A 23,397-nucleotide genomic window follows, 5' to 3' on the forward strand; every position below is an offset into this window, starting at 1 on the left:
AAAGTGATGGACTGCCACTGTGGATAGATGGGGGGGAGAGAGAGAGAGAGAGAGAGAGAGAGAAGTGGAAAGGCAAACAGACAGAATGGTTCAAAGTAGAGCTGTGCACAGATGGCCTCTCAAAATTCTCCACCTTATTTGTGGGAAGAGAAATTTGGGAGACAATTTCACTGAATTTCTCCAGGGGAAGGAGAAATTCTCAACAGTTTCTCACAAGGAGGGCTCCCCATTGGCAGGGCTTGTAGCACAGCTTCTTTCTGGTAAGGATTTGGTAAAGGTTTGGGGAGGGTTTCGTGCTGCAACAGCATCAGCTGTGTTGGCAGGCTGGCCCCCAGTTTGCATCCACCACAAGGCAGGTGTGAGGAGGGGGCAGTATTGTGTCAAGCTCCAGGGATGAGGTGGGGTTAGTGCTTTGCCAAAATCTGTCCTCCAATTTTCAGGAAGTTTTCTTCCCCCATGAAAGGGGCTTCCATTGTTCTGCCTCATTCTCAGGACAGTCTATAATTTAGGTTGAATTTTTTGGGGTGGTGTTTTTGAGCTTACCTGATCCCAGCTAGCCTCCCAGGCTGCCTGCACAGCCTGATCTGAAAAAGCCCCATGGGAGGAATTACCTCATGGCGCCTTAAACTGGGCTTTAGTTGAAGTGTAGGAAGCTCAGGAGACTACAGGTGGCCAGAGGAATGATTGTACAGTGAAAGACAGGACACGTGTGCCCATTCCTTGGCCACCTCCTGAGTAAGGTAACCCCTAGAAACCAAATCCAGACCTTGAGGATTTCTCTGAAATTTCTTCATTATTGAAATTTTGAGGGGAAAGCAATTTCTCTTCTGTCAAATTGAGAACAATCAAAAACAATGTGGAAGAAATTTTCAGCACAGCACTAGTTCAAGGGTATCAACTTGCCTAGCCTAATGATATGTCACTTATTTCTCAAGTAGAGAAATTGTAAGACCCTTATAGGATTAAGAACTGGTGCCTGAGTTTTCTTATTTTTCTTTTCCCTCCTCATCCCTTTTTTCCTTTTGTGTTGTGTCTTTTTTTACCTGTACGCCTGAGGGCAGGGACTGTCTTGTTTTCTATTGATCTGTAGGAGCTTTTCTGGCTGAACAGCAGGGTATAAATGCTTTAGATAAAGAAATAATCATAAATAGTAGTCCATAAAGTAGAAATTGTTTTCATTCCAACCCATAAAGAAAAGTGCTGCTTGCACATCATTCAGGAGGTAAAGAGAAAAGAGTGTTTGCAAATCAGTCCGGAATGCATTCTGGCTCCAGCGAGGAGAGCTAAGGCAAAGGTCAGCTTGCTGGCACCAAGGGAGAAAACAAATCCCCCAAAGAAAGAAAGACAGTGTTTGAATTTTGCTATTAAGCCGTTCAAGGCTTAAGTGGGGGGGGGGAGGGGGAGAGAATTGAAAAGAGGTCACAATGACTTCCCTCTGGATGTTTGCTGCCACACAACTAGGCTCTTTTAAAATGGGGCTTCTGTACTTTTAAGAGTTGTTCCGAAGAGGGAATTTCAGCCACTTTTCTCCTTTCCCCCTGCATGTCAAACTGCACCTGCTAAAACTCCCCCTTCTGAATGACTCTGAAAGATACAGGAGCCCTTGTCATCCTTTGCACCTTGCCTCTACCTGGTAGGGTTGCATTTCACCAAGTGCAGCTTTTCCTGTCACAGTTGCTGAAGGGACAGAAGAAGCAGCACCTGGCAGAATTTTCCCTCCTCTGCTTCCCAGTAGAAATATTTAACATAAACAAATGAAAGTATATACTATGAGATGGGAATTTTGTTGGGGAAATCATAGAGGTTGTGCATAAGAGTGCCCCTGAGCATGTTCCGGATGATAAATGCATGTTCAGTGGTTTAAAAACAGGGGGGATAAGGGATGAGCGAATTCTAATCAAGGAATTTCATTTTGCATTCTGAGTTTTGCTGTTTAAAGGAGGTATAAACAGTTGGCCATGCTCACGCATGCATATATCACCTATGGGAATTAAAGGAGGGTTTGGTATTCAGTTACTTCATCTCACCCCAGATATGGAATTTGTCCCTTCTGTGTCTCCCCCACTCCATGTTTTTTTCTGGTTCCAACATTACACAGAAGGCCAAGAGGCCCACTGCCCCGTGCAGTCATATTGTACACCTGGGATCTTTCATGACATTTACTTACCTGAGGGGTTTTCTTGACCTGTCCCAGAGTCTTTCAGGATGTTATGTGCTCCTGATGAGTTCCTGAGGAAGAGAAAGGAAATGCCATCTTTAAAAAGCCAATGGAGTGTGCTTTGCATAGAGCCAGAGTTCTTAAACACAGTGTGAAATTGCAAGACAATGAAACACCTGAGGCAGAAAATCCAAAATGGCGACCGCCAGCAATGTAATCATGCAGCACAAACCCAGTGGAAAGTTTTCCTCAATGAGCCTCATGGAAATTACAAACTCCATTGGTCATGTGTGTCAGCCACTCTTTTTGCCTTTAATAGCACCCCAACATTTGGCAATTGAGGCAGGGCCATCTCTGCTCTAACAGTGTGTTGAGCCTTTTCTTAACCTCTTTCTGAAAAGATGCCAAAGAGGAGGAGAAATGAACCGCCTATGGCAAGGTGTTGTGATGCTTTGGGGCAACCACTGAAAAGGCCCTGCCTCTTGCAGAAACCAATCCCTGGACACTTTGCCCAGAGCCCTTTCAAATTACAAGCTGGTCCTGTGGCCAGCCCAAGGATATGGGCATTACAAAGATCTACACTACAAGCCACCAAAGCATGAACAACAGTGCTCGCCTGTCTAGTGGTGAACAGGCATGTGTGTGTGAACTCATCCTCAGCTGATGCTGAAGCAATCTGAGGAAGGTTCTCACATTCTTCTACATATATATACCCTAACTATATCCCCCATGAGAATAAAAAACTGGCACAGTGGGAGCTGGTTGAGTTAGAAGACCATAGGGAACTGCCTTATGTAGTATATACCAGGTCATCTGAAAAGTACTGTTTCGGGGAAAATATTAACAAATGCATTGGTAAGGGCTGAGAAGAATAAATTCAACTATTTACTGGGCGGGGGGGGGGGAGGCAGGGTAATAAAACTGAAATTATCATTGTGGTCAGTGTGAATAACCAGGAACAGGCAATCAATTCTACCATGCAAATCATCTAATTCCATCACAGCAAAGTTTATGACTGCGTGTGCGTAGTTTGTGGAATGTCTTGGGAGTATTCTTCTCTTCTCTTTCTCCTTCTTTTGTTTGTTGCATGCACTCTTATGACTTGGCTTTACTCCTGACAGAACCATACTTGTTCCTCATGTCAGAATTCGGATTCCTACTTTTTTCCCTCCTCCATTCCCTGCTGCTTTAATTCCTGAATGTACTGGTCTTGTGTCGCATGTGAAAAACAAAATCCTATGCTAGTAAATCCCACGATTAAATTTTAGGAACAAAAACAACAAGGTGCAAAGTAGCCATTTTTGCAGGAGAAAATTCCCATTTACAAGTCAATGTCAGCAAATGAGATACAGTGCCAAAACTTCAGTGTGCTTCCTTTGAGAAGAAACCCATTGTCAGTTTTTGTGCATTATATATGAAGACCCATTTTAAATGAGGCTGCAGTCCTAAGTGTGAGGGCTTAGAAGGACATACCATTGAAATCAATGCCATTTACTTTTGTGTAAACGTTTTTAGGAATAAGGCAGAGGGCAGAATCAGAATCAGGTGCATATGCTTAGAAAAGCAATCCTATGAAAATTCATTCAATGGGGCTTACTCCTAGGTAAATGTGCATATAGGAACGTTGGAGAAATCCACAATGGGATGAGTTTGGATTTCTATGAATCTGACCTGATGTTTCTGCAGTGGACTGCCTTGTCCCGAATTGCAGACTCTTTTTTTTTTTTACTTTTCAAAATTTTACACAAATTTAGTCATAGAGAAATACATAGAATAAAAAACCAGCCGAAAATGCACATTTCCCCCATAGGCTAAAACATGAAAATATGCAGTTTGGAGGGATTCACACTTGGGGGGAGGGATCTGCACATTTGGGGGGATTTGCAAATTTACCAAGGGTAAATTTGCTCAGTTGTGAATTTGCAGAAATTTGGGGAAATGGGAAAAATCCGATTCTGTCAATGAGCAGACAACGGAATGAAAGGCACCTGACAATCCATGAAATGCAGACGGAGCAGATTTTACAAAGTCCATACATCCCTATGTGCATAGGGTTGCAGCCACAGTTTCTGAAATGACTGATTTCTCCAGAAATTATTTTACCTGATTTCGTTGCTTTCAGTCATCTTCTCTCCACTTACGATTCTCCCTTTGGGGTGGAGTGGATGTCCCTTCTTTGGCCGACAAGCCAACCGAGGCTGGCTTGAAATATGCTAAAGTTTTGTGTGGTCCAGCATAAATAAGCTGCTGATCTGACATAACGCAATAGGAGGAGACTCAGAAAGCTCCCCAAAGCAATTTCTCACAGCTTTTGGCCATGCTCAGAATCCCTCAATGGCTGGATGGTGTTCAACTGTTAAAACTTTTCTTTCATTCAGCTTTCTTTAATTATCCATGAGAAGAATGTGAATGAGACCATGACTCATTAAGATGCAAATTCTCTCTCTCTTTTGCTAGAATATCTGCTCCCACACCCATTCATTCTTCTGTTCAAATAATCTTGATTCTTCATTTAAATGTAAGTTTGCAGGAAAGTGCATGCATGTTTGTTTGTTTGTTTGTTTATGGATCTCAGTCACTGATTTGAGGGGGGGTATATTCACATGGCTAAGGTGCTTCCCCAATAGATAGCTGAAATGTGGGACATGTGTCGTTCAAGACACCAGATTACTACCAGTGAGTCTGAAAATAGCAGAGTTTTACACCTGTTGTGCAAAATTTATGACATGAAGTCCTCCAACACTTTTTTTTACACATAATGTATTTGTTTAAATATTTTACTTATCCTGTTTTAACATTTACTGTGAAAAGGGGAGGGGGGCTTTTTGCACCAACAGTTTCTTTGCAAGAAGAAGAAGATTCGACATTTATAGAATCATAGAATAGTAGGGTTGGAAGGGGCCTACAAGGCCATCGAGTCCAACCCCCTGCTCAATGCAGGAATCCAAGTCAGAGCATCCCTGACAAATGGCTGTCCAGCCTCGTCTTGAAGGCCTCCAGTGTGGGAGAGCCCACCACCTCCCCAGGTAATTGGTTCCATTGCAGTATTGCTCTGACACTCAGGAAGTTTTTCCTGATGTTCAGTCGGAATCTGGCTTCCTGTAACTTGAGCCCATTATTCCGTGTCCTGCACTCTGGGATGATCAAGAAGAGATCCTGGCCTTCTTCTCTGTGACAACCTTTCAAGTACTTGAAGAGCGCTATCATATCTCCCCTCAGTCTTCTCTTCTCAAGGCTAAACATGCCCAGTTCTTTCAGTCTCTCTTCATAGGGCTTTGTTTCCAGTCCCCTGATCATCTTTGTTGCCCTCCTTTGAACCCTCTCCAGCTTGTCTGCATCCTTCTTAAAGTGTGGTGCCCAGAACTGGACACAGTACTCCAGATGAGGCCTAACCAGTGCTGAGTAGAGGGGAACTAGTACTTCCCGGGATTTGGAAGCGATGCTTCTATGAATGCAGCCCAAAATAGCATTTGCCTTTTTTGCAGCCACATCACATTGTTGGCTCATATTCAGCTTGTGATCGACGACAATTCCAAGATCCTTCTCGCTCGTAGTGTGGTTGAGCCACGTATCCCCCATCTTGTAACTGTGCATTTGGTTTCTTTTTCCTAGGTGCAGAACTTGGCATTTGTCCCTATTAAATGCCATTCTGTTGTTTTCTGCCCAGCACTCCAGTCTATCCAGATCACTTTGAATTTTGTTTCTGTCTTCCAAGGTATTAGCTATCCCGCCCAATTTTGTGTCATCTGCAAATTTGATCAGCATTCCCTGCACCTCCTCCTCCAAGTCATTAATAAAAATATTGAAGAGCACTGGGCCCAGGACTGAGCCCTGCGGTACCCCACTCGTTACCTCTCCCCAGCTTGAGAAGGTCCCATTGATAAGCACTCTTTGAGTCCGATTCTGTAGCCAACTGTGGATCCACTGGATCGTTGTTTCATCTAGCCCACTTCGAGCTAGTTTGCTCATCAGGATATCATGGGGCACTTTGTCGAAAGCTTTGCTGAAGTCGAGGTATATGATGTCTACAGCATTCCCACGGTCTACAAGGGAGGTGACTTGATCAAAAAATGAGATCAGATTTGTCTGGCAGGACTTGTTTTTGACAAATCCATGTTGGCTTCGAGTAATCACTGCATTGTTGTCAAGGTGCTTCCAGATGGATTGCTTTATGATCTGCTCCAGAATTTTCCCAGGGATTGATGTCAGACTGACTGGTCTGTAGTTCCCAGGTTCCTCCTTTTTACCCTTTTTGAAGATAGGGACAACGTTAGCCCTCCTCCAGTCATCTGGCACTTCCCCGGTCCTCCATGATTTCTCAAAGAGAATAGACAGCGGTTCTGAGAGCTCTTCTGCCAGTTCCTTTATGACTCTAGGATGCAGTTCATCTGGCCCTGGAGATTTGAACTCATTCAAAGTAATGAGGTGTTCCTTGACCATATGCCTGTCGATCTCAAGCTGCAATCCTGCCCCTTCAGCCTGTACTTCGCCTTTGCCAGGGGGGTCATAGACCCTCTTTTGGGAGAAGACTGAGCCAAAGTAGGAATTGAGCACCTCTGCCTTTTCTTTGTCATCTGTTATCATTTTGCCATCCTTATTTAATAGCTGAACAACCATTTCTTTCCTCTGCCTTTTACTATGCACGTAGCTGAAGAAAGCCTTTTTGTTGTTATTAGCATCCCTCGCTAACCTCACCTCGTTCTCCGCTTTAGCCTTCCTGACGCCATCCCTGCAATTCTGTGCTACCTGCCTGTACTCTTCCTTTGTTACTTGGCCTTCTTTCCACTTCCTATATGTGTCCTTTTTTGTTTTCAGGTCATCCCTAAGCTTTTTGTGAAGCCACATTGGCTTCTTCTGTTGTCTTCCACCTTTTCTTCTTGTTGGAATTGTTTGTGATTGTGCCTTGAGAATTTCCTTTTTTAAAAGTTCCCACCCATCTTGGACTCCTTTTCTCGCTAGCATTGTTTGCCATGGGACCTTACTGATCATTGTTCTGAGTTTATTAAAATCAGCTTTCCTAAAATTCAGGGTACGCGTTTGAGTACACTCGGCTTTTGCTTCCCTTAGAACCAAGAACTCAAGTACAACATGGTCGCTTTCCCCCAGAGTTCCTGTAACTGCTACTTTATCCACTAAGTCATCTCTGTTGGTTAGGATCAAGTCAAGGATAGCCGATCCTCTAGTTCCTTCCTCTACTTTCTGTAGGAGGAAGTTATCCGCCACACAAGTCAGGAATTTCCTGGAGGGGCCATGTTTTGCAGAATTTGTCTCCCAACAAATATCGGGGAAATTGAAGTCCCCCATTACTACTACATCATGCTTCCTTAAAACATTGGCTATTTGCTTTTCAAAAGTTTCATCCTTGGCTTCTCCTTGATTGGGTGGCCGGTAGTAGACTCCGACCACCAGGTTCCTTTTATTCTTTGCTCCATTTATTTCAACCCAGATGCTTTCGATGGGGCTACCAAGCTCCTCCTCCTGTATTTCTGTGCAGAGATATGTATTTTTCACATACAGTGCAACCCCGCCTCCCTTTCTGTTCCTCCTGTTCTTTTTGAACAAGTTATATCCTTCAACTGCTGTATTCCAGTCATGAGAGTCATCCCACCAAGTCTCAGTTATACCTATCAAGTCATAATTTCCCTCCTGTATTAAGAGTTCAAGTTCGTTCTGTTTGTTTCCCATACTCTGGGCATTAGTATATAGACATCGAAGACCATGTGCTTCATAGTCTGGCTTTCTTCCTACATGTGTCTGAAGACTATTATTGGGCGCTATCAGCGCTGTTCTCTCCATTGCAGTGCATGCGCCTACGTCCATTGTTACCCCCAACATTACATCTCCCTTCCCCCTAGGATTCAGTTTAAAGCCCTCCTGATGAAGTTCTTCATGCTGTGGCCAAACACATTCTTCCCAGCCTTTGTGAGGTGCAACCCATCCCTAGCCAACAGCCCATCTTCCAGGAAGTATAGCCCGTGGTCCCAGAATCCAAATCTCTCTCGTCGGCACCACCTTCGTAGCCAGTCATTCACCCGGAGTATTTTTCGTTCCCTTTCTATCCCTCTTCTAATTACTGGAAGGATGGATGAGAAAACTATCTGGGCCCCAAAGTTCTTGAGTTTCCTTCCCAAAGCTTCAAAGTCTGACGTGATCTCTTCGTAGCTCCGCTTGGCGGTATCATTTGTTCCCACATGGATGAGAAGAAAGGGATACCTGTCAGTGGGCTTTATGAGTGCAGGCAACCTTTCAGTCACGTCTCTAATCTGTCCTCCCGGGAGACAACATACCTGGCGAGTCCACGGGTCTTCGCGACATACTTGGGTCTCGATCCCACGCAGCAAGGAGTCTCCCACTACTACCACTCTTCTCTTCTTCTTCTTGTAGGCCTGGGTTTCATCGCCTCTGTTTGACTGACCTTTAGCCTCTTGCTCACTCTCATGCAGGTTCCCCTGTGATTCTTCCTCTGCAGGCTGTCCTCCAGTCTCATCTGCAAGTACCTGGAATCAGTTCCACAGCTCCACCGCTTCCACTGGTGCAGAGTGGCGTCTAGTTCTTCTTCTCCTAACTGTCACCGTTTTCCAAGGAGTATCCTCTACTCCATTTTTCTTCACCTCAGCATTTCCCACTGCCTCATCTTGCTGTTGCTCTTCAAGCTTCTGGTCTGCCCTTTGCTGCTGTAGTTCCCCCATTCTGTCCAAGAACTCTTCGTGTTCTCTTATTCCCCGGAGGGTCGACAGTCGCCGCTCCAGTCCACTTACTTTTTCCTCCAGCAGCGTGATCAACTTGCACTTGTTGCAGGTGTAGGCCATGTTGTTCTCAGGCAAGAAAACAGACATTGCACACACCTTGCAGGTCACCACCACTGGAGAGTCTTGTCCTTCCATAGCCTCTTTTCCCTTTTTGTGTCTAGCTTTGTGATTGTTCTAGACTAGCCTGTGCCTGCTCCTCTACTCAGTAGAGGTTAAAAGCAGAGTCCCACTGGTGTGGAAGTGTGTGTTACAAGACAAATAAATGAAAAAAAGTTAGTAAAAAAAAAATAAAAAAAAATGTTAGGGGCCTCCCCCTTGACCTCCCCTGCCGAACTCCCCTGGCCAACTCCTGTTTGCTCCCCCCGTTCGCTCGCTCTGTTCGCTCGCTCTCTGGGAGCTTGCCTGCTTCTGTAGTCCCTGGACCAGCTGGAGCAGCTTGCTCTGCTCTGCTCTGCTCAGCTGGGAGGCGGGAAACAGACTGAAGCTTCCCGCCCAGTCAGCTGCTGGGAGTACTCAGGCCACACCCCTCCAATTCAGTTGGAGCTCTCAGAAGCTCCTGGTGAGCTCACAGCCAGTCAGAAGGATAAAGGGCAGCGCCCTGGGCTTCCTGCAACCCACTTACCTCTTAGCCTCTGTCTCCTTTGTCTCCTTTGTCTCTTCAACCACTGCAACTCCCCTGGCCAACTCCTGTTTGCTCCCCCTGTTCGCTCGCTCTGTTCGCTCGCTCTCTGGGAGCTTGCCTGCTTCTGTAGTCCCTGGACCAGCTGGAGCAGCTTGCTCTGCTCTGCTCTGCTCAGCTGGGAGGCGGGAAACAGACTGAAGCTTCCCGCCCAGTCAGCTGCTGGGAGTACTCAGGCCACACCCCTCCAATTCAGTTGGAGCTCTCAGAAGCTCCTGGTGAGCTCACAGCCAGTCAGAAGGATAAAGGGCAGCGCCCTGGGCTTCCTGCAACCCACTTACCTCTTAGCCTCTGTCTCCTTTGTCTCCTTTGTCTCTTCAACCACTGCAACTCCCCTGGCCAATTTACTTTATTTTTATTTATTCGTGGGATTTATACCCCCCACCAGTATAAGTCACAAAAGCCCTCAAGGGTGCTTACACTTTGTAATATCTAACAGCAAACTCATTCTCTGAGTGTGGGTCCTCGTGTAGCCAAAATAGTACCATCTATGCACAGCAGGTAGGTATCTGCAGGCTTGTAGGAAACCTAAGGCTTACAGAAGCACAAAAAATCTCTCTGTGTGTATAATTTTCTTGCTGTTTTTCCCCATTTTGCTTGTTGTTTTTGCTTATATCATAAAATCACTAAACAGTATGTGAGAGAGAGAGAAAAAGAGAGTGAGAGATTAAGGCTGCAATCCTGTACATTCTTACGTGAGAGTCAGAGCTTTTCTATAGGAAGCATTATTGTGTACTTGTCATTCCGTATTCACAGTTGTTTACAGGTTCTTTAGCTACCACCGTGACCCTCCAGTTTCACTTTTGTTTTTAAACAGCAGTTTCAGCAAGTTTTTTTAGAGCAGGGGATGTGGTATTGTATTGCCCTGGCCATGGGTTTTGAACTCTTAGGTTACAGGTGCCAAGATAGTGATAAATCAGACCTAGGTTTACTTACAAGGAGCACTTTATTGAGTAATTTACAGCACACAGGTGTACCCAGTGGTTGAATCAGACAGCTTCTCTGAACCCAGAGCCATGGGGTACTATGGGTTTTATACATACATGTTAGCAATGAGGCAGCATAACAGCAGCAAGTGCCCCCTAGCATTCATTCCCAGCATGGACTAACAGCGTCTGGTTCTCAGCACAGCCACCTGCAGCTTTAAGACAAACAAACCTTCACTTCCCAGGCACATCTTGATTCACTCATTAGTATGGAATGTGCTAGGCCGCACTCTTGGCCTTTTGACTCATCTTCACATGCTCAGAGGCTTACTAGCAAGGAAATTGCACTCATAATGAACTTAAGCAAGGCATTATGGATCTATAGGCCCTTCTAATGCTACAGGTGACTTGGCTTTGGCGTTTGAACCTAAGTGTGGGGGAAAGTAATCCTGACACTGTGTGCCCCAACTCCCGCATTGACCTGGGGTATGCTAGCCCTGCCCAGGGGTGTGCCTTTTACCGTGATCCCGGCCAAGGGGTGTTTTTATTTTGTTTGTTTGTTTGTTTGTTTGTTTCATTTCTATACCACCCGATAGCCAAAGCTCTCTTTCCTTTCTCCCATCCCTGTGTTTTCCAGCACAAACCAAATAGTGTCTGCTCAGCAGTAACACCCATTGTATTCAATGAGGCTTGGGGCTCGTTGGGAGGCTTGTCTTACAAATGCGCACATGGGGGGGGTTCTTTCACCCCTCTGTTACCATGATCAAGCTCGTTGGGAGGCTTGTCTTACAGCTGTGCACAAGGAGAAGAAATATTTTGCACCTTCCTTACGGGGGGGGGGAAGCCTCTCTTATTGGTTGAGCAGCCCCTGCCACTCAGATGACTTTCACTTCAACCCTCCCCCCCCAACCCTCACTCGGAAGTAAGTTTTGTGAAGCCACTTGGAATGGTGCGATGTACACCCTCATGGAGCCCTGCCCGGACCAAAAGCAGCTCTTACAAAAATGCGAGTGAGCCGCTCCTCCCTTCTTCCGTTGTCGTGGAAACAGGGCACCAGTCTTCTTCTGTCTACACAGACCTTTACCTTTTGCTCTCTCTCTGCCTCTCTCTCTCCCACTCCCACTCTCTAGCCCCACTCTTTCTCTCCCACTCACCCCTTTATCTTACTGTTCCTCTCCACTCTCAGCCTCAGTTCTTGCTATTTCTCTTGCCCCATCTCTTTCCTTCACTGCTTCTCCCCCCAACCAGCCTGTAGCCTTGCTCTTTCTCTCCCCTCTCCCGTTTTGCCTTGCTTTCTCTTCCTGCCCACTGAACAGCTGATCAGTAGCAGGTTCAGGAAAAGGAAGGAGAACCCAGCACCCTAATATTTTTCAGTTTTGTATTTTAAAAACAAATCTTTTGAAGGTGCCAGGGGGTGAAGAGCTGTGCGGGCGCCATTCGAGGTGGCCACGGGCACCATGGCGCACTGGCGACTCCTGCTCCAATGCGTACATCCCTTTCTGTGGCCCAAATTCACTTCTCTCTCTCTCCTTCACACTCAGCTTTTATCCTGCGATTGAGACTGCTCCTTCACGGAAGTTTGCAGGCTCTTTACATGACGCCGTAATCATTCAAGGCATCTCTCTCTCTTTCCCAACTGCATTGGCATTTTTGTGGCTGAAACACTTTTAATAAATAGTGAACTGCTATATAAAATAAACTCCACCCTTTTAAAAGTTATACATGTGTGCACACAACCAAATTATTAAGATATCCTGCAAACTGATATGAAGATGAGAAGGGGGTAAAGGGGGGCATCTGTTCCTAAGCAACAGCAGAGGCCATTGGTAGAAACATTCTATTAGCCCCATTTGACAGTTGGCTGGAGGAAAGGTGAGTGATTATATCGTTCAGCACTCACTGGAGGGATGGGCTGTTTTCCCCTCCGTTTTTTCCTAAAGCCCTCTATCATATATACTTGCAATTGCTGAATCTTTCAGTTACGTGTTTGGCCAAGATGTCTTCTAACATCTCATGTATTAGATGAATTTGCATGGTAAATACAGGTATGTTCTGCTCACCCCTCCCCGCAGAAATGGCATTTAAATCGTTGTTAGAATAATAATTATTCATTTAATTTAATTAAACACTGGCCATTTTTAAAGGCATTTCTAATACTCCCCCCACCCCCAGTGTTTACAAGCCCTCTGATTCAAAACAGCCCATGTTTCATGGTGCTCTGAGAATTTCTTTTAACCTTATTCTCAACATCTATATAACTTCTCCTTTAAGTGTAGCTTCTGGGAGTAACTGTCCAGAGGAAAACTGATCTCCTGGAAATCCCAGTTGGTAGCCATCTTAAAAAAGGCATCTAGTGGCACCTTCAAGAATCTGGGGTCTCCACTGCAGTGCCAACAGACACCTCTGTCGGTGCCCTGTCTGGCTTCCTGCTCCTCCTGATTTTTATTTTATTTCTTAAGATTTTTTAAATCATTTTTTTTTTTTAACTGAGAGCCAGGCATGCTGCAGAGTGAAGGACTGCCCTCCAGCGTCATCTTTGTTTGCGTTCAAAAGAGTGGTTTTGTGTTTTGGAGCTCAGACCCCACTTCTACCTCGGACTTCTTGAACAAGTTACTTTTCTTTTAGTCTCACCAGTTTGCCCTCTGAGGAGTGGGTGTGTTGTGGTCACCCACCCCACCATGGCAGCCATTTTGTGAGAGCACCTGTGACACTCTCCCCAAATTCTAGATATGCCCACCAGCCCAAAAATGTTGGGGACCCCTGTAATAGTTTCTGTGTGGCAACCGTTTTGTGACGAGAGTTAACTTCATCAGACACCTGTTAAGATAATAAATACTTCATGCATGATGCATCTAATAAAGTGGGCTTGAATCCATCCAAGCTTCTACCACAAAACAGCCTTTGTTGTTTTGATTTCTTGCAATGTTGAAGCCAAAGAGATAAGGCTGACCTCCCCCGTGCCTTGTTCCCTGCCGGTAGCCACATCCCAGAAGACTAAATACTCGATTAGCCAACAGAGGCCAATTAGATAAAATTGCTCAGACATAGAAACAAGGCACTGCGACATTAAGAGCACACACCTTTGCATGTCTACTCAGAAGTCAGTCCCTTTGAGGTAAATCAGATTTTCACTGGGGTACGTGATTTGGAGAAAGTACTTGGCAAAGTGTTTTCAGGTGAGGCCCCTCCTACATCAGTGCCCCCCTCATAAGCCCCCTTGGTTGCGGCAGCAGTAGCAGCACTGGGCAGCAGTGTTCTGATGGAACTGCCATTTTAATTCCCCACAATGCCCCTGACATAGCTTCACTCTGGTGCATTGTGGGAAATGTAAATGGCAGCTCTCCAAACTCAGCCCCCAGAGCACAAAAATGTTTAAAGGGGCCAGAGTGAGTGGCAGCACTGGGCATTACCACGGCATGCTTACTCAGAAGTAAGACCCACTGAGCTCAATGAGCTTAACACCTCAATTAGTGTGCGTAGAATGTTAGATGTGCAGCATGTATGTCCATGCTATCTAAGACATACCTAAATATGTTTTCTCAGCAGTAAGGTCCACCTGGTTCGGTGGGACTTACTCCCAGATCAGTGTGCATGAGGTTGCAGTCTTGCACCACAATTATGTATGTTTTCTCAGATGTACGTTTCTTTGCATTCAATGGAATAAACTCAACTCTGTCTTTGTCTTGTTTTCTCCTTGCAGGTCTGATTTTGAAAATTAACTTAACAAAACTGAGTGTTTGGGGTAACACCTTTTATCCCACTGACAAAGACCCTTGGGGTTGAAACACATCTGGGACAATAATTGATGTGTATTAGTATAGCCCACTATGTGATTATTTGGAGAGCCAGTGTGATGTAGTGGCTAGAGTGTTGGACTGGGAGCCGGGAGATCCAGGTTCTAGTCCCCACTCAGCCATGGAAGCTCACTGGGTGACTTTGGGCCAGTCACAGACTCTCAACCCAACCTACCTCACAGGGTTGTTGTTGTGAGGATAAAATGGAGAGGAGGAGGATTATGTATGCCGCCTTGGGTTCCTTGAGGAGAAAAAAGGTGGGATATAAATATAATAAATAAATAAATAAATACAACTCTCTAGTAAATGGTGTAAGATTACAACCTTACAGTGCAACCCTATGCATGTTTACTCAGAACAGAACCCCTCTGTTCAAGGGCTCTAACTCCCAGGAAAGTTGAGTATACGCAATTAATACATATGAGTAAGACCCATTACAAGATCTCTAAATTCTTCTTTGGTTTGGATTAAAATCTGAGCCAGGGGACAATTCCCAGCCTACCCTCCTATATACCCAACCTGCAAAGCCATCTCCTTCTTCCCTTTAAACAGTACTGACCCAGTAAAAACAGCAGCAATGTTGTAGGAAGAACTTATCTTTCTTGCTTCACTGAGCTTTTCTACATAAGGCATTTATTGTGCACTCCCTACTCATAGCTATTTACAGGTTTTTTAGATGACGTGGTCACCCTTCAGTTTCACCTCTATTTTTAAACAGTGCTTTAGGCACACACAAAAATTAGAGAATGGAAAATGTGGTATTATATTTGAAAGCAAAAGAAAACACTTTTCCCACTTGTGAACTTGTGCTATTCCACTATACCACAGTGTCACCTAGCAGTTATATAGTGGAAAAACAGGAAAAGAAATGCTCTTTGTTTAGTGCTTGGATCTCAGTTCTGCAATGAAACTGAAAGTAGATACAACTTGTATAGAAAAGCTCACTGATAGCACACTAGGAATTGAGGCCTTGTTGACCTTTGAGAAGCGTAGTTTTCCCACCTTTGGGAAATGCAGTTTCCCCAAGGTCTACCTCCAAAGCTGGATTGGTTTAGAAAACAGGCCAAGCTATTTCTGATTCTCTCCCCGCACCCCACCAGAAGTGGCTTAACTTATTTTTTGAGCTCATCACTAGTGCCACCCATCGCTAACAGTTACACAAAGCCTCATTTAATAACATCATTAGTTTGCTTTGTTTCTGATCATTTCTGGGGGTTTTCCTTGCTTTTATTCAGTAAATCTAAACCAAGTTAGCAGAAATGGAGTCCAAAGAGAACCAAAAAACAAATGGACAGTCCACAGAGGGGGAAAAAACAACTGGACAATCCACAGAGAACATAAAATCTAGTGGGAATTCCTCAGAAGACAAAAAATCTAGTGGGAAATCCACAGAAGACAAAAAATCTAGTGGGAATTCCACAGAGGACAAACAAGCTGAAGGCCAATCTACTGAGAACAAGCAAGCTGACAGCAATGTGGTAAGCAGACGTCATTTTATTTCACATATATTTTATTTCACTGAATCCTGGCAAGATAGAAGCCCCGTGGGTGAGTGGTTCCTGGGTATGGGAGATAGACTCATTGCCTGTTCTGGATGGGGTTGCACTCCCTCTGAAAGATCAGGTCCATAGTCTGGGGGTACTCCTAGATCCATCATTGTCGCTGGAGGCCCAAGTGACCATGGCAGCTCAGAATGGCTTTTGCCACCTTCGGCTGGTTTGCCAACTACAGCCTCTCCTGGACAGGGATAACTTGGCCACAGTGGTACAGGTGCTAGTAACCTCAAGGCTGGATTACTGCAACGTGCTCTATGGGAGGCTGCCCTCAAGGCTGCTCTGGAAGCTGGAGCTAGTGCAGAACACAGCTGTTCTCGGGAGCTGCCCCTTTCCAGCATGCAACTCCTTTGCTGAGGGAACTGCACTGGCTGCCTGTTCACTACTGGGCCAGGCTTAAAGTCTTAGTACTAGTATACAAAGTCCTAAACAACTTGGGACCAGGATACCTGAGAGAGCGCCTTCTCCCTTACCAACCTGCCCAGTCACTGAGGTCATCAGAGGGCATGTTCCTGGAGGTTCCACGTGGACCTATGGCCCGATTGGAGTCCAGCAGGAGAAGAGCCTTCAGTGTGGCGGCCCCCTTTCTTTGGAACTTCCTGCCCCTGGAGGCCAGGCAGACACCGTGTTTTTTCCGGCACCTCCTGAAAACAGCACTGTTCCAGGAGGTGTTCCTTCATTGACCAGCCACGGTTTCTATTGGCATTCTGTTTTTTAAAAAGCATGATTTTAAGGTGTTTTTTAATCTTTTTATTCCTTTCCTGTTTTATCTTTTGTGTTCACCACTCCGAAACCCGAAAGATATGGTGTGGTATACAAATATTGTAAATAAATAAATATATTTTCCCCTTTAATTCAGTGGGGCCTCAGAGGACAGTCCTCTATTTGAAAGTGTCCTATTTGAAGGACTGTCCTGTCCAAGTCCAGTTTAAAGATAAAACACCCTAAGAAATGACACCCATCAACAGCACCTAGACAGCAGACTGAGCAGTAGGCAAACAGGTCACCTGGCCACTGTCTTTCCTGCTATGCCAAGATGGATTGTATTTCTATCTACATAACAGTAATTAAGAACATAAGAAGAACCATGCTGGATCAGACCAAGGGTCCATCTGGTCCAGCATTCTGTTCACACAGCAGCTGTCAACAGGAGACCTACAAGCAAGACATGAATGCAACATGTCTTGTTGCACTCATTGCTTGTTACAGTAATTATTTCTAAATTTGCATCTATTCCTACAAACTAGCACATGCTAATTTTATGCAAACCCGTGTCCTATTTTTCCCTCTCTTTTGGTGATGCATTTCCTCTTTTTTGGCGATGCCAAGAACATGACAAAAGTAATACTGGCGGTCATTTTGGATCCAATACGGCAGCCTCATAACACTGTGGTATTCCTAGATAGGAAAAAATATTATACTGGGAAAATATGTACCAGATTTTATCCCTTCCCAGCATCATATTCCTTGCCATCTGCTTTTCATTCTCAGCGAAGACATGTCACCATTTGGTTTACTTGGAGTTTCTAGAGTGTAGGAGCTGAAATACAGCCTGGCATAATGCCAATTCAGCACACCCAAAACATATAAAAAAGACATGTGTGACCTGTTCTTCTACTCAGAAATCCCCCTTTCAGTTTATTCATGCACTTCCCCAATATCCAACTTGACTGGCGTGGATATATGCATAGTAGCGCAGCAATGCAGGATGCTGCAGTCAGGGGGCATGGCTAGGCACTTAAAAGATTTGGAGCCCAATCTTTCAATTGACATCAGTGGAAGGTCTTTTGCTAACCTTAACTGCCATGTGGAGGGGGAATTGGGGGGAGGGGGTCACAGTGTACAGGGAGGGGACAGTTAACATAACTGTGATCCCCTGGAAATCCCACACCCCCAGCATGGTAGCTAAGCTTGGGGCGGGGGGGACTCCGATTGCCACTAATGCAAATATTTTTTTCTAAGCTTAATTGCCATGTGGGGGTTGGGGAGGCATTCCTGCAGGTGGGGAGGGAGTTACCCCTTCCCTCCCCAGCTGCAATACCCCTTGAAAATTGCCCCCTATATGGCAATTAAGCCAAGAAAAAAACACACCTTCCATTGGCACCAGTGGAGAGTCAGGGTTCTGGGGAATAGATCTGGGGCCATGGGAAATAGATTTGGGACTGGGGGCCCTTGGGCCCAGACCTAACAGCAGAAGGAAAATGGAAGGCGGGATGTCTGGCAAATTCATATTAACCTCCTTCCCTAGAACGTATCTGCTAAATTTCTGCTTAAAATGTATGTCTGAAAGCATAATCCCAGCACAATGAGCTGTCCTCTACATGCAGAGACAAATTGGTATGGTTGGCAACACTGTGGCAAGCTCCTGGGATGTGCCTGGTGATGGAAAGGGTGTGTCACCCAAGGGTGGGTGAGCTTCCTGATGATGGAGGATCTCTGGAGGCAAACAATCACGTCATTTCTTGAAATTTGGTAGCAACTAGGTGCACAAAGAGGCGGTGGAGCTTTAACTGAAGTTGCTATTTGTTGTTGTTGTTGTTGATAATAATAATAATAATAGCAGCAGCAGCAGCATTACTATACCATAGTCGAAGCTCTCTGGGCAGTTTACAGAAGTTAAAACACTAAAATACAATATACAAAGTTTAAAAGCCATTTACATAAAAACACACAGACAGTATACACGGACAACTTAGAACTAAAAACAACTTTGAACAGTCAGTCATAACTGAAAACACATCCAGGACTGATTAAAACTAGTCAAATTTAAATTATTTGATCTTGGATAAGAGGGTGGAGTATGAGATGAAATGAGAACTGTTGGCCAGATGTCTTTCTTTGTTCATTTATTACATTTTTATGCTCTCCTCCTTTCAGAGAGCTCAGGCTTCGTTCATGATTCTTCCCTCCCCCTAGTCCTTACAACAACTCTGTCAGGGAGGCCAGGCTGAGAGTGACCAGCTCAAGGGACAGGTCTTTGCTCAGTCCTGCAAAGTGGGAATAGTGCTACCCAGTGCAATGCACGGTGTATATATTGCCTGCATTCAGTAGGCCCCAGGTTAAATATGTGTAAAGGATAGCCGCCATGGAGCCTGAGGCTTACTCCCAATTAACAACGTGCATGGATTGGGGGAGGGATAACCAAGTTAAGGTGCAATTCTATGCATGTTTAGATAGGAAAAAGTCCTACAACTCTGACTTTTTTCTGTCTAAACATGATAGGATCACACCTGTCCTGACTCTTTTGTTGTGAACCTCCTTAAATGCCTCTTATTGAGTCAGAAAGGCTGGATATAAATGTTTAACACAATGTTTAAATATGCATATTTACTTGGATTTAAGTCCCAGGGAGTTTACATTTTATTTCATTTACCTAGTTATTACATCTCCAGCAAAGGAGATCATTACCTTGTCGTGGTGCTGGAGCTTGAGCACCTCAATGATGTCATGAGCAAAACCGTGAAGGGACACCCAAGACGGGAAGGTCATGGCAGAGAGGTCAGACTAAATACGATCCCTGGGGAAGGAAACGGCAACCCACCCCAGTATTCTTGCCATGAAAACTAAATGGATCAGTACAACCAGAGATATGTCAGTATACCGCTGGAAGATGGGACTCCCAGGTCGGAAGATGGTCAAAATGCTACTGGGGAGGAACAGAGGATAAGTTCAACTAGCCCCAGATGTGATGACGCAGCTAGCTCAAAGCCGAAAGGACAGCTAGCAGCCGATGGTCCTGGTGGTGAACAACGAATCCGATGTTCTAAAGATCAACACACCATAGGAACCTGAAATGTAAGATCTATGAGCCAGGACAAATTGGATGTGGTTATTGGGGAGATGTCAAGATTCAATATAGACATTTTGGGTGTCAGTGAACTGAAATGGACTGGAATGGGCCACTTCACATCAAATGACCACCAGATCTACTACTGTGGACAAGAGGACCACAGAATGGAGTAGCCTTCACAATTAATAATAAAGTGGCTAAAGCAGTGCTTGGATACAATCCAAAAAATGACAGAATGATCTCAATTCGAATTCAGGGTAAGCCATTTAACATCACAGTGATCCAAATAGACACCCCAACCACAGATGCTGAAGAAGGAGAAGTAGTTCAGTTCTATGAGGATCTGAAGCACCTACTGGATAGTACACCAAACAAAGATGTTATTTTCAATACAGGAGACTGGAATGCTAAGGTGGTTAGTCAAACGACACCTGGAATTACAGGCAAGCATGTTCTGGGAGAACAAAATGAAGCAGGACGTAGGCTGATAGAATTTTGCCAAGACAACTCACTGTGCATAACAAACACTCTTCCAACAACCTAAGAGACGACTTTATACATGGACTTCACCAGATGGTCGACACCGAAATCAGATTGACTACATCCTTTGTAGCCAAAGGTGGTGGACATCTATGCAGTCGGTAAAAACAAGACCTGGAGCTGATTGTAGTTCAGATCACGAACTTCTTATTGCACAATTTAGAATCAGACTCAAGAGAATAGGGAAGACCCACAGATCAGTTAGATATGAGCTCACTAATATTCCTCATGAATATGCAGTAGAGGTGAAGAATAGATTTAAGGGACTAGATTTAGTAGATAGGGTCCCAGAAGAACTATGGACAGAAGTTCGCAACATTGTTCAGGAGGCAGCAACAAAAAACGTCCCAAAGAAAAAGAAAACCAAGAAGGCAAGATGGCTGTCTGCTGAGACACTGGAAGCAGCCCAAGAAAGAAGGAAAGCAAAAGGCAACAGTGATAGGGGGAGATATGCCCAATTAAATGCAAAATTCCAGAGATTAGCCAGAAGACATAAGGAATTATTTTTAAACAAGCAATGCGCGGAAACAGAAGAAGATAATAGAATAGGAAGGACAAGAGACCTCTTCCAGAAAATTAGAAACATCGGAGGTAAATTCCAGGCAAAAATGGGTATGATCAAAAACAAAGATGGCAAGGACCTAACAGAAGCAGAAGAGATCAAGAAAAGGTGGCAAGAATATACGGAAGATCTGTATAGGAAGGATAATAATATCGGGGATAGATTTGACGGTGTGGTCAGTGAGCTAGAGCCAGACATCCTGAAGAGTGAGGTTGAATGGGCCTTAAGAAGCATTGCTAATAACAAGGCAGCAGGAGATGACGGTATCCCAGCTGAACTGTTTAAAATCTTGCAAGATGATGCTGTCAAGGTGATGCATGCCATATGCCAGCAAATTTGGAAAACACAAGAATGGCCAACAGATTGGAAAAGATCAACTTGTATCCCCATACCAAAAAAGGGAAGCACCAAAGAATGTTCAAACTATTGAACAGTGGCACTGATTTCACATGCCAGTAAGGTAATGCTCAAGATCTTGCAAGGTAGACTCCAGCAATTCATGGAACGAGAATTGCCAGATGTACAAGCTGGGTTTAGAAAACGCAGAGGAACTAGAGACCAAATTGCCAATATCTGCTGGATAATGGAGAAAGCCAGGGAGTTTCAGAAAAACATCTATTTCTGTTTTATTGACTATTCTAAAGCCTTTGACTGTGTGGATCATCACAAATTGTGGCAAGTTCTTGGTGGTATGGGGATACCAAGTCATCTTGTCTGCCTCCTGAGGAATCTGTATAATGCCCAAGTAGCAATGGTAAGAACAGACCACGGAACAACGAACTGGTTTAAGATTGGGAAAGGAGTACAGCAGGGTGGTATACTCTCACCCTACCTATTCAACCTGTAAGCAGAACACATCATGCGACGTGCTGGACTTGATGAAGCCAAGGCTGGAGTTAAAATCACTGGAAGAAACATTAACAATCTCCGATATGCAAATGATACCACTTTGATGGCTGAAAGCGAGGAGGAGCTGAGGAACCTCATGACGAAGGTGAAAGAAGAAAGTGCAAAAGGTGGATTGCAGTTAAACTTCAAAAAACCCAAGATTATGGCAACCAGCTTGATTGATAATTGGCAAATAGAGGGAGAAAATGTGGAGGCAGTGACAGACTTTGTCTTTCTAGGCACAAAGATTACTGCAGATGCTGACTGCAGCCAGGAAATCAGAAGACATTTACTTCCTGGGAGGAGAGCAATGACAAATCTTGACAAACTAGTTAAGAGCAGAGACATCACACTGACAACAAAGGTCCGCATAGTTCAAGCAATGGTCTTCCCCGTAGTAACCTATGGCTGCGAGAGCTGGACCATACGGAAGGCTGAGCGAAGGAAGATAGATGCTTTTGAACTGTGGTGCTGGAGGAAAATTCTGAGAGTGCCTTGGACTGCAAGAAGATCAAACCAGTCCATCCTCCAGGAAATGAAGCCAGACTGCTCACTTGAGGGAATGATATTAAAGGCAAAACTGTACTTTGGCCACATCGTGAGAAGACAGGAGACCCTGGAGAAGATGCTGATGCTAGGGAAAGTGGAAGGCAAAAGGAAGCGGGGCCGACCAAGGGCAAGATGGTTGGATGATATTCTGGAGGTGACGGGCTCGACCTTGGGGAAGCTGAGGATGGCGATGGCCAACAGGAAGCTCTGGCGTGGGCTGGTCCATGAAGTCACGAAGAGTCGGAAACGACTGGCCGAATAAACAACAACAGGAAGTTATTACATGTATATCCCACCTTTCTTCCAAAGAGCTCAAGGTGTCACACGTGGTCCCCCACTCCCATTTTATGCGCACAGTAACCCTCTGGCGACATAGGTTGGAGTGGGAAAGAAGTGACTGGCCCAGGGTCTCCAGGGTCATAGCTGGGTGGGATCTGAATGGGAGCCTCTCCAGCCCTAGTTGAGTATGGCATAGGAATTCAGTCTTACGGCCCGATCCTGGGCAGGTTTATTCAGCAGGAGCGTACTAAACTCCACGGGGCGTACTCCAGAGTACACACATGGGGTTGCACAACCCCAAGGTCATATCCCACAACCAGAGAAGTGCAAAACGGCTTGCATTATTATTTTTGAAGCGGTTCGCAAAACACTAATCAATTATAAAGAAACACCCCTTTTAGTTTTCAAATGCTCTGGGGAGAAAAATACTTATTGTGAGTCATGAAAGAATAAGACCGCAGCGCATGGATTCAATATATATTTAATTACGGACTGATGCGGGGGCGGAGGAGCGTCTCATTCGCAGCCACTGGGCGGGCGGCGAGTTACGGGCATCGCGGGCTGTCCTCCAGCGGCGGCTGTTGCACGGGGCGCCTAAGGACGCGAGAGGCCGGGAAGGAGCGCGAGACGCTCGCCGCGGGCCGCCTCCCGACGAGGTCCGAAGCCCCGCCCACTCGCGGTCGGGAGCGGCAGCCGTCGCTCAGCAACGCCCCGCGTCCTGGGCGGGCTCCCCGGGCGGGGGCGGGGGCGGAACTTGGCGCATCCAGCCCCGGCTTCGCCCTTTCGCGCCGAACGCTGATTGGCTCCGTCGCGCCGCCGCCAGCCGGGCCGCGTCCAGATCCTTCTGGAACCTGCCGTGACATCATGGCGGCGGCGTTCCAGAAAGTTCGCGGCGGCTCCTATAAAAGCGCCGGGGCGGCCGGGCGCCGC

General features: G+C 45.4%; 1 protein-coding gene across 1 annotated transcript in view; it reads right to left on the minus strand.

Annotated features, from left to right (window-relative positions):
* The window catches only part of ACSBG1 (acyl-CoA synthetase bubblegum family member 1), a 27,283-nt gene extending 22,999 nt beyond the window's left edge, over positions 1-4,284 (minus strand). Inside the window, exons 1-2 of the mRNA XM_084816756.1 lie at positions 4,262-4,284; positions 2,168-2,229 (exon numbers count right to left, since the gene is read on the minus strand). Coding sequence (XP_084672882.1) covers positions 2,168-2,229; positions 4,262-4,284 — 85 coding nt within the window. The remainder of the gene's footprint in view (positions 1-2,167; positions 2,230-4,261) is intronic.
* Positions 4,285-23,397: the final 19,113 nt, after the last annotated feature.

This window comes from Heloderma suspectum, chromosome 11 (genome assembly GCF_057233095.1).
Source record: "Heloderma suspectum isolate Gila_16-S chromosome 11, 16-S_ref, whole genome shotgun sequence".
Taxonomy (NCBI): domain Eukaryota; kingdom Metazoa; phylum Chordata; class Lepidosauria; order Squamata; family Helodermatidae; genus Heloderma; species Heloderma suspectum.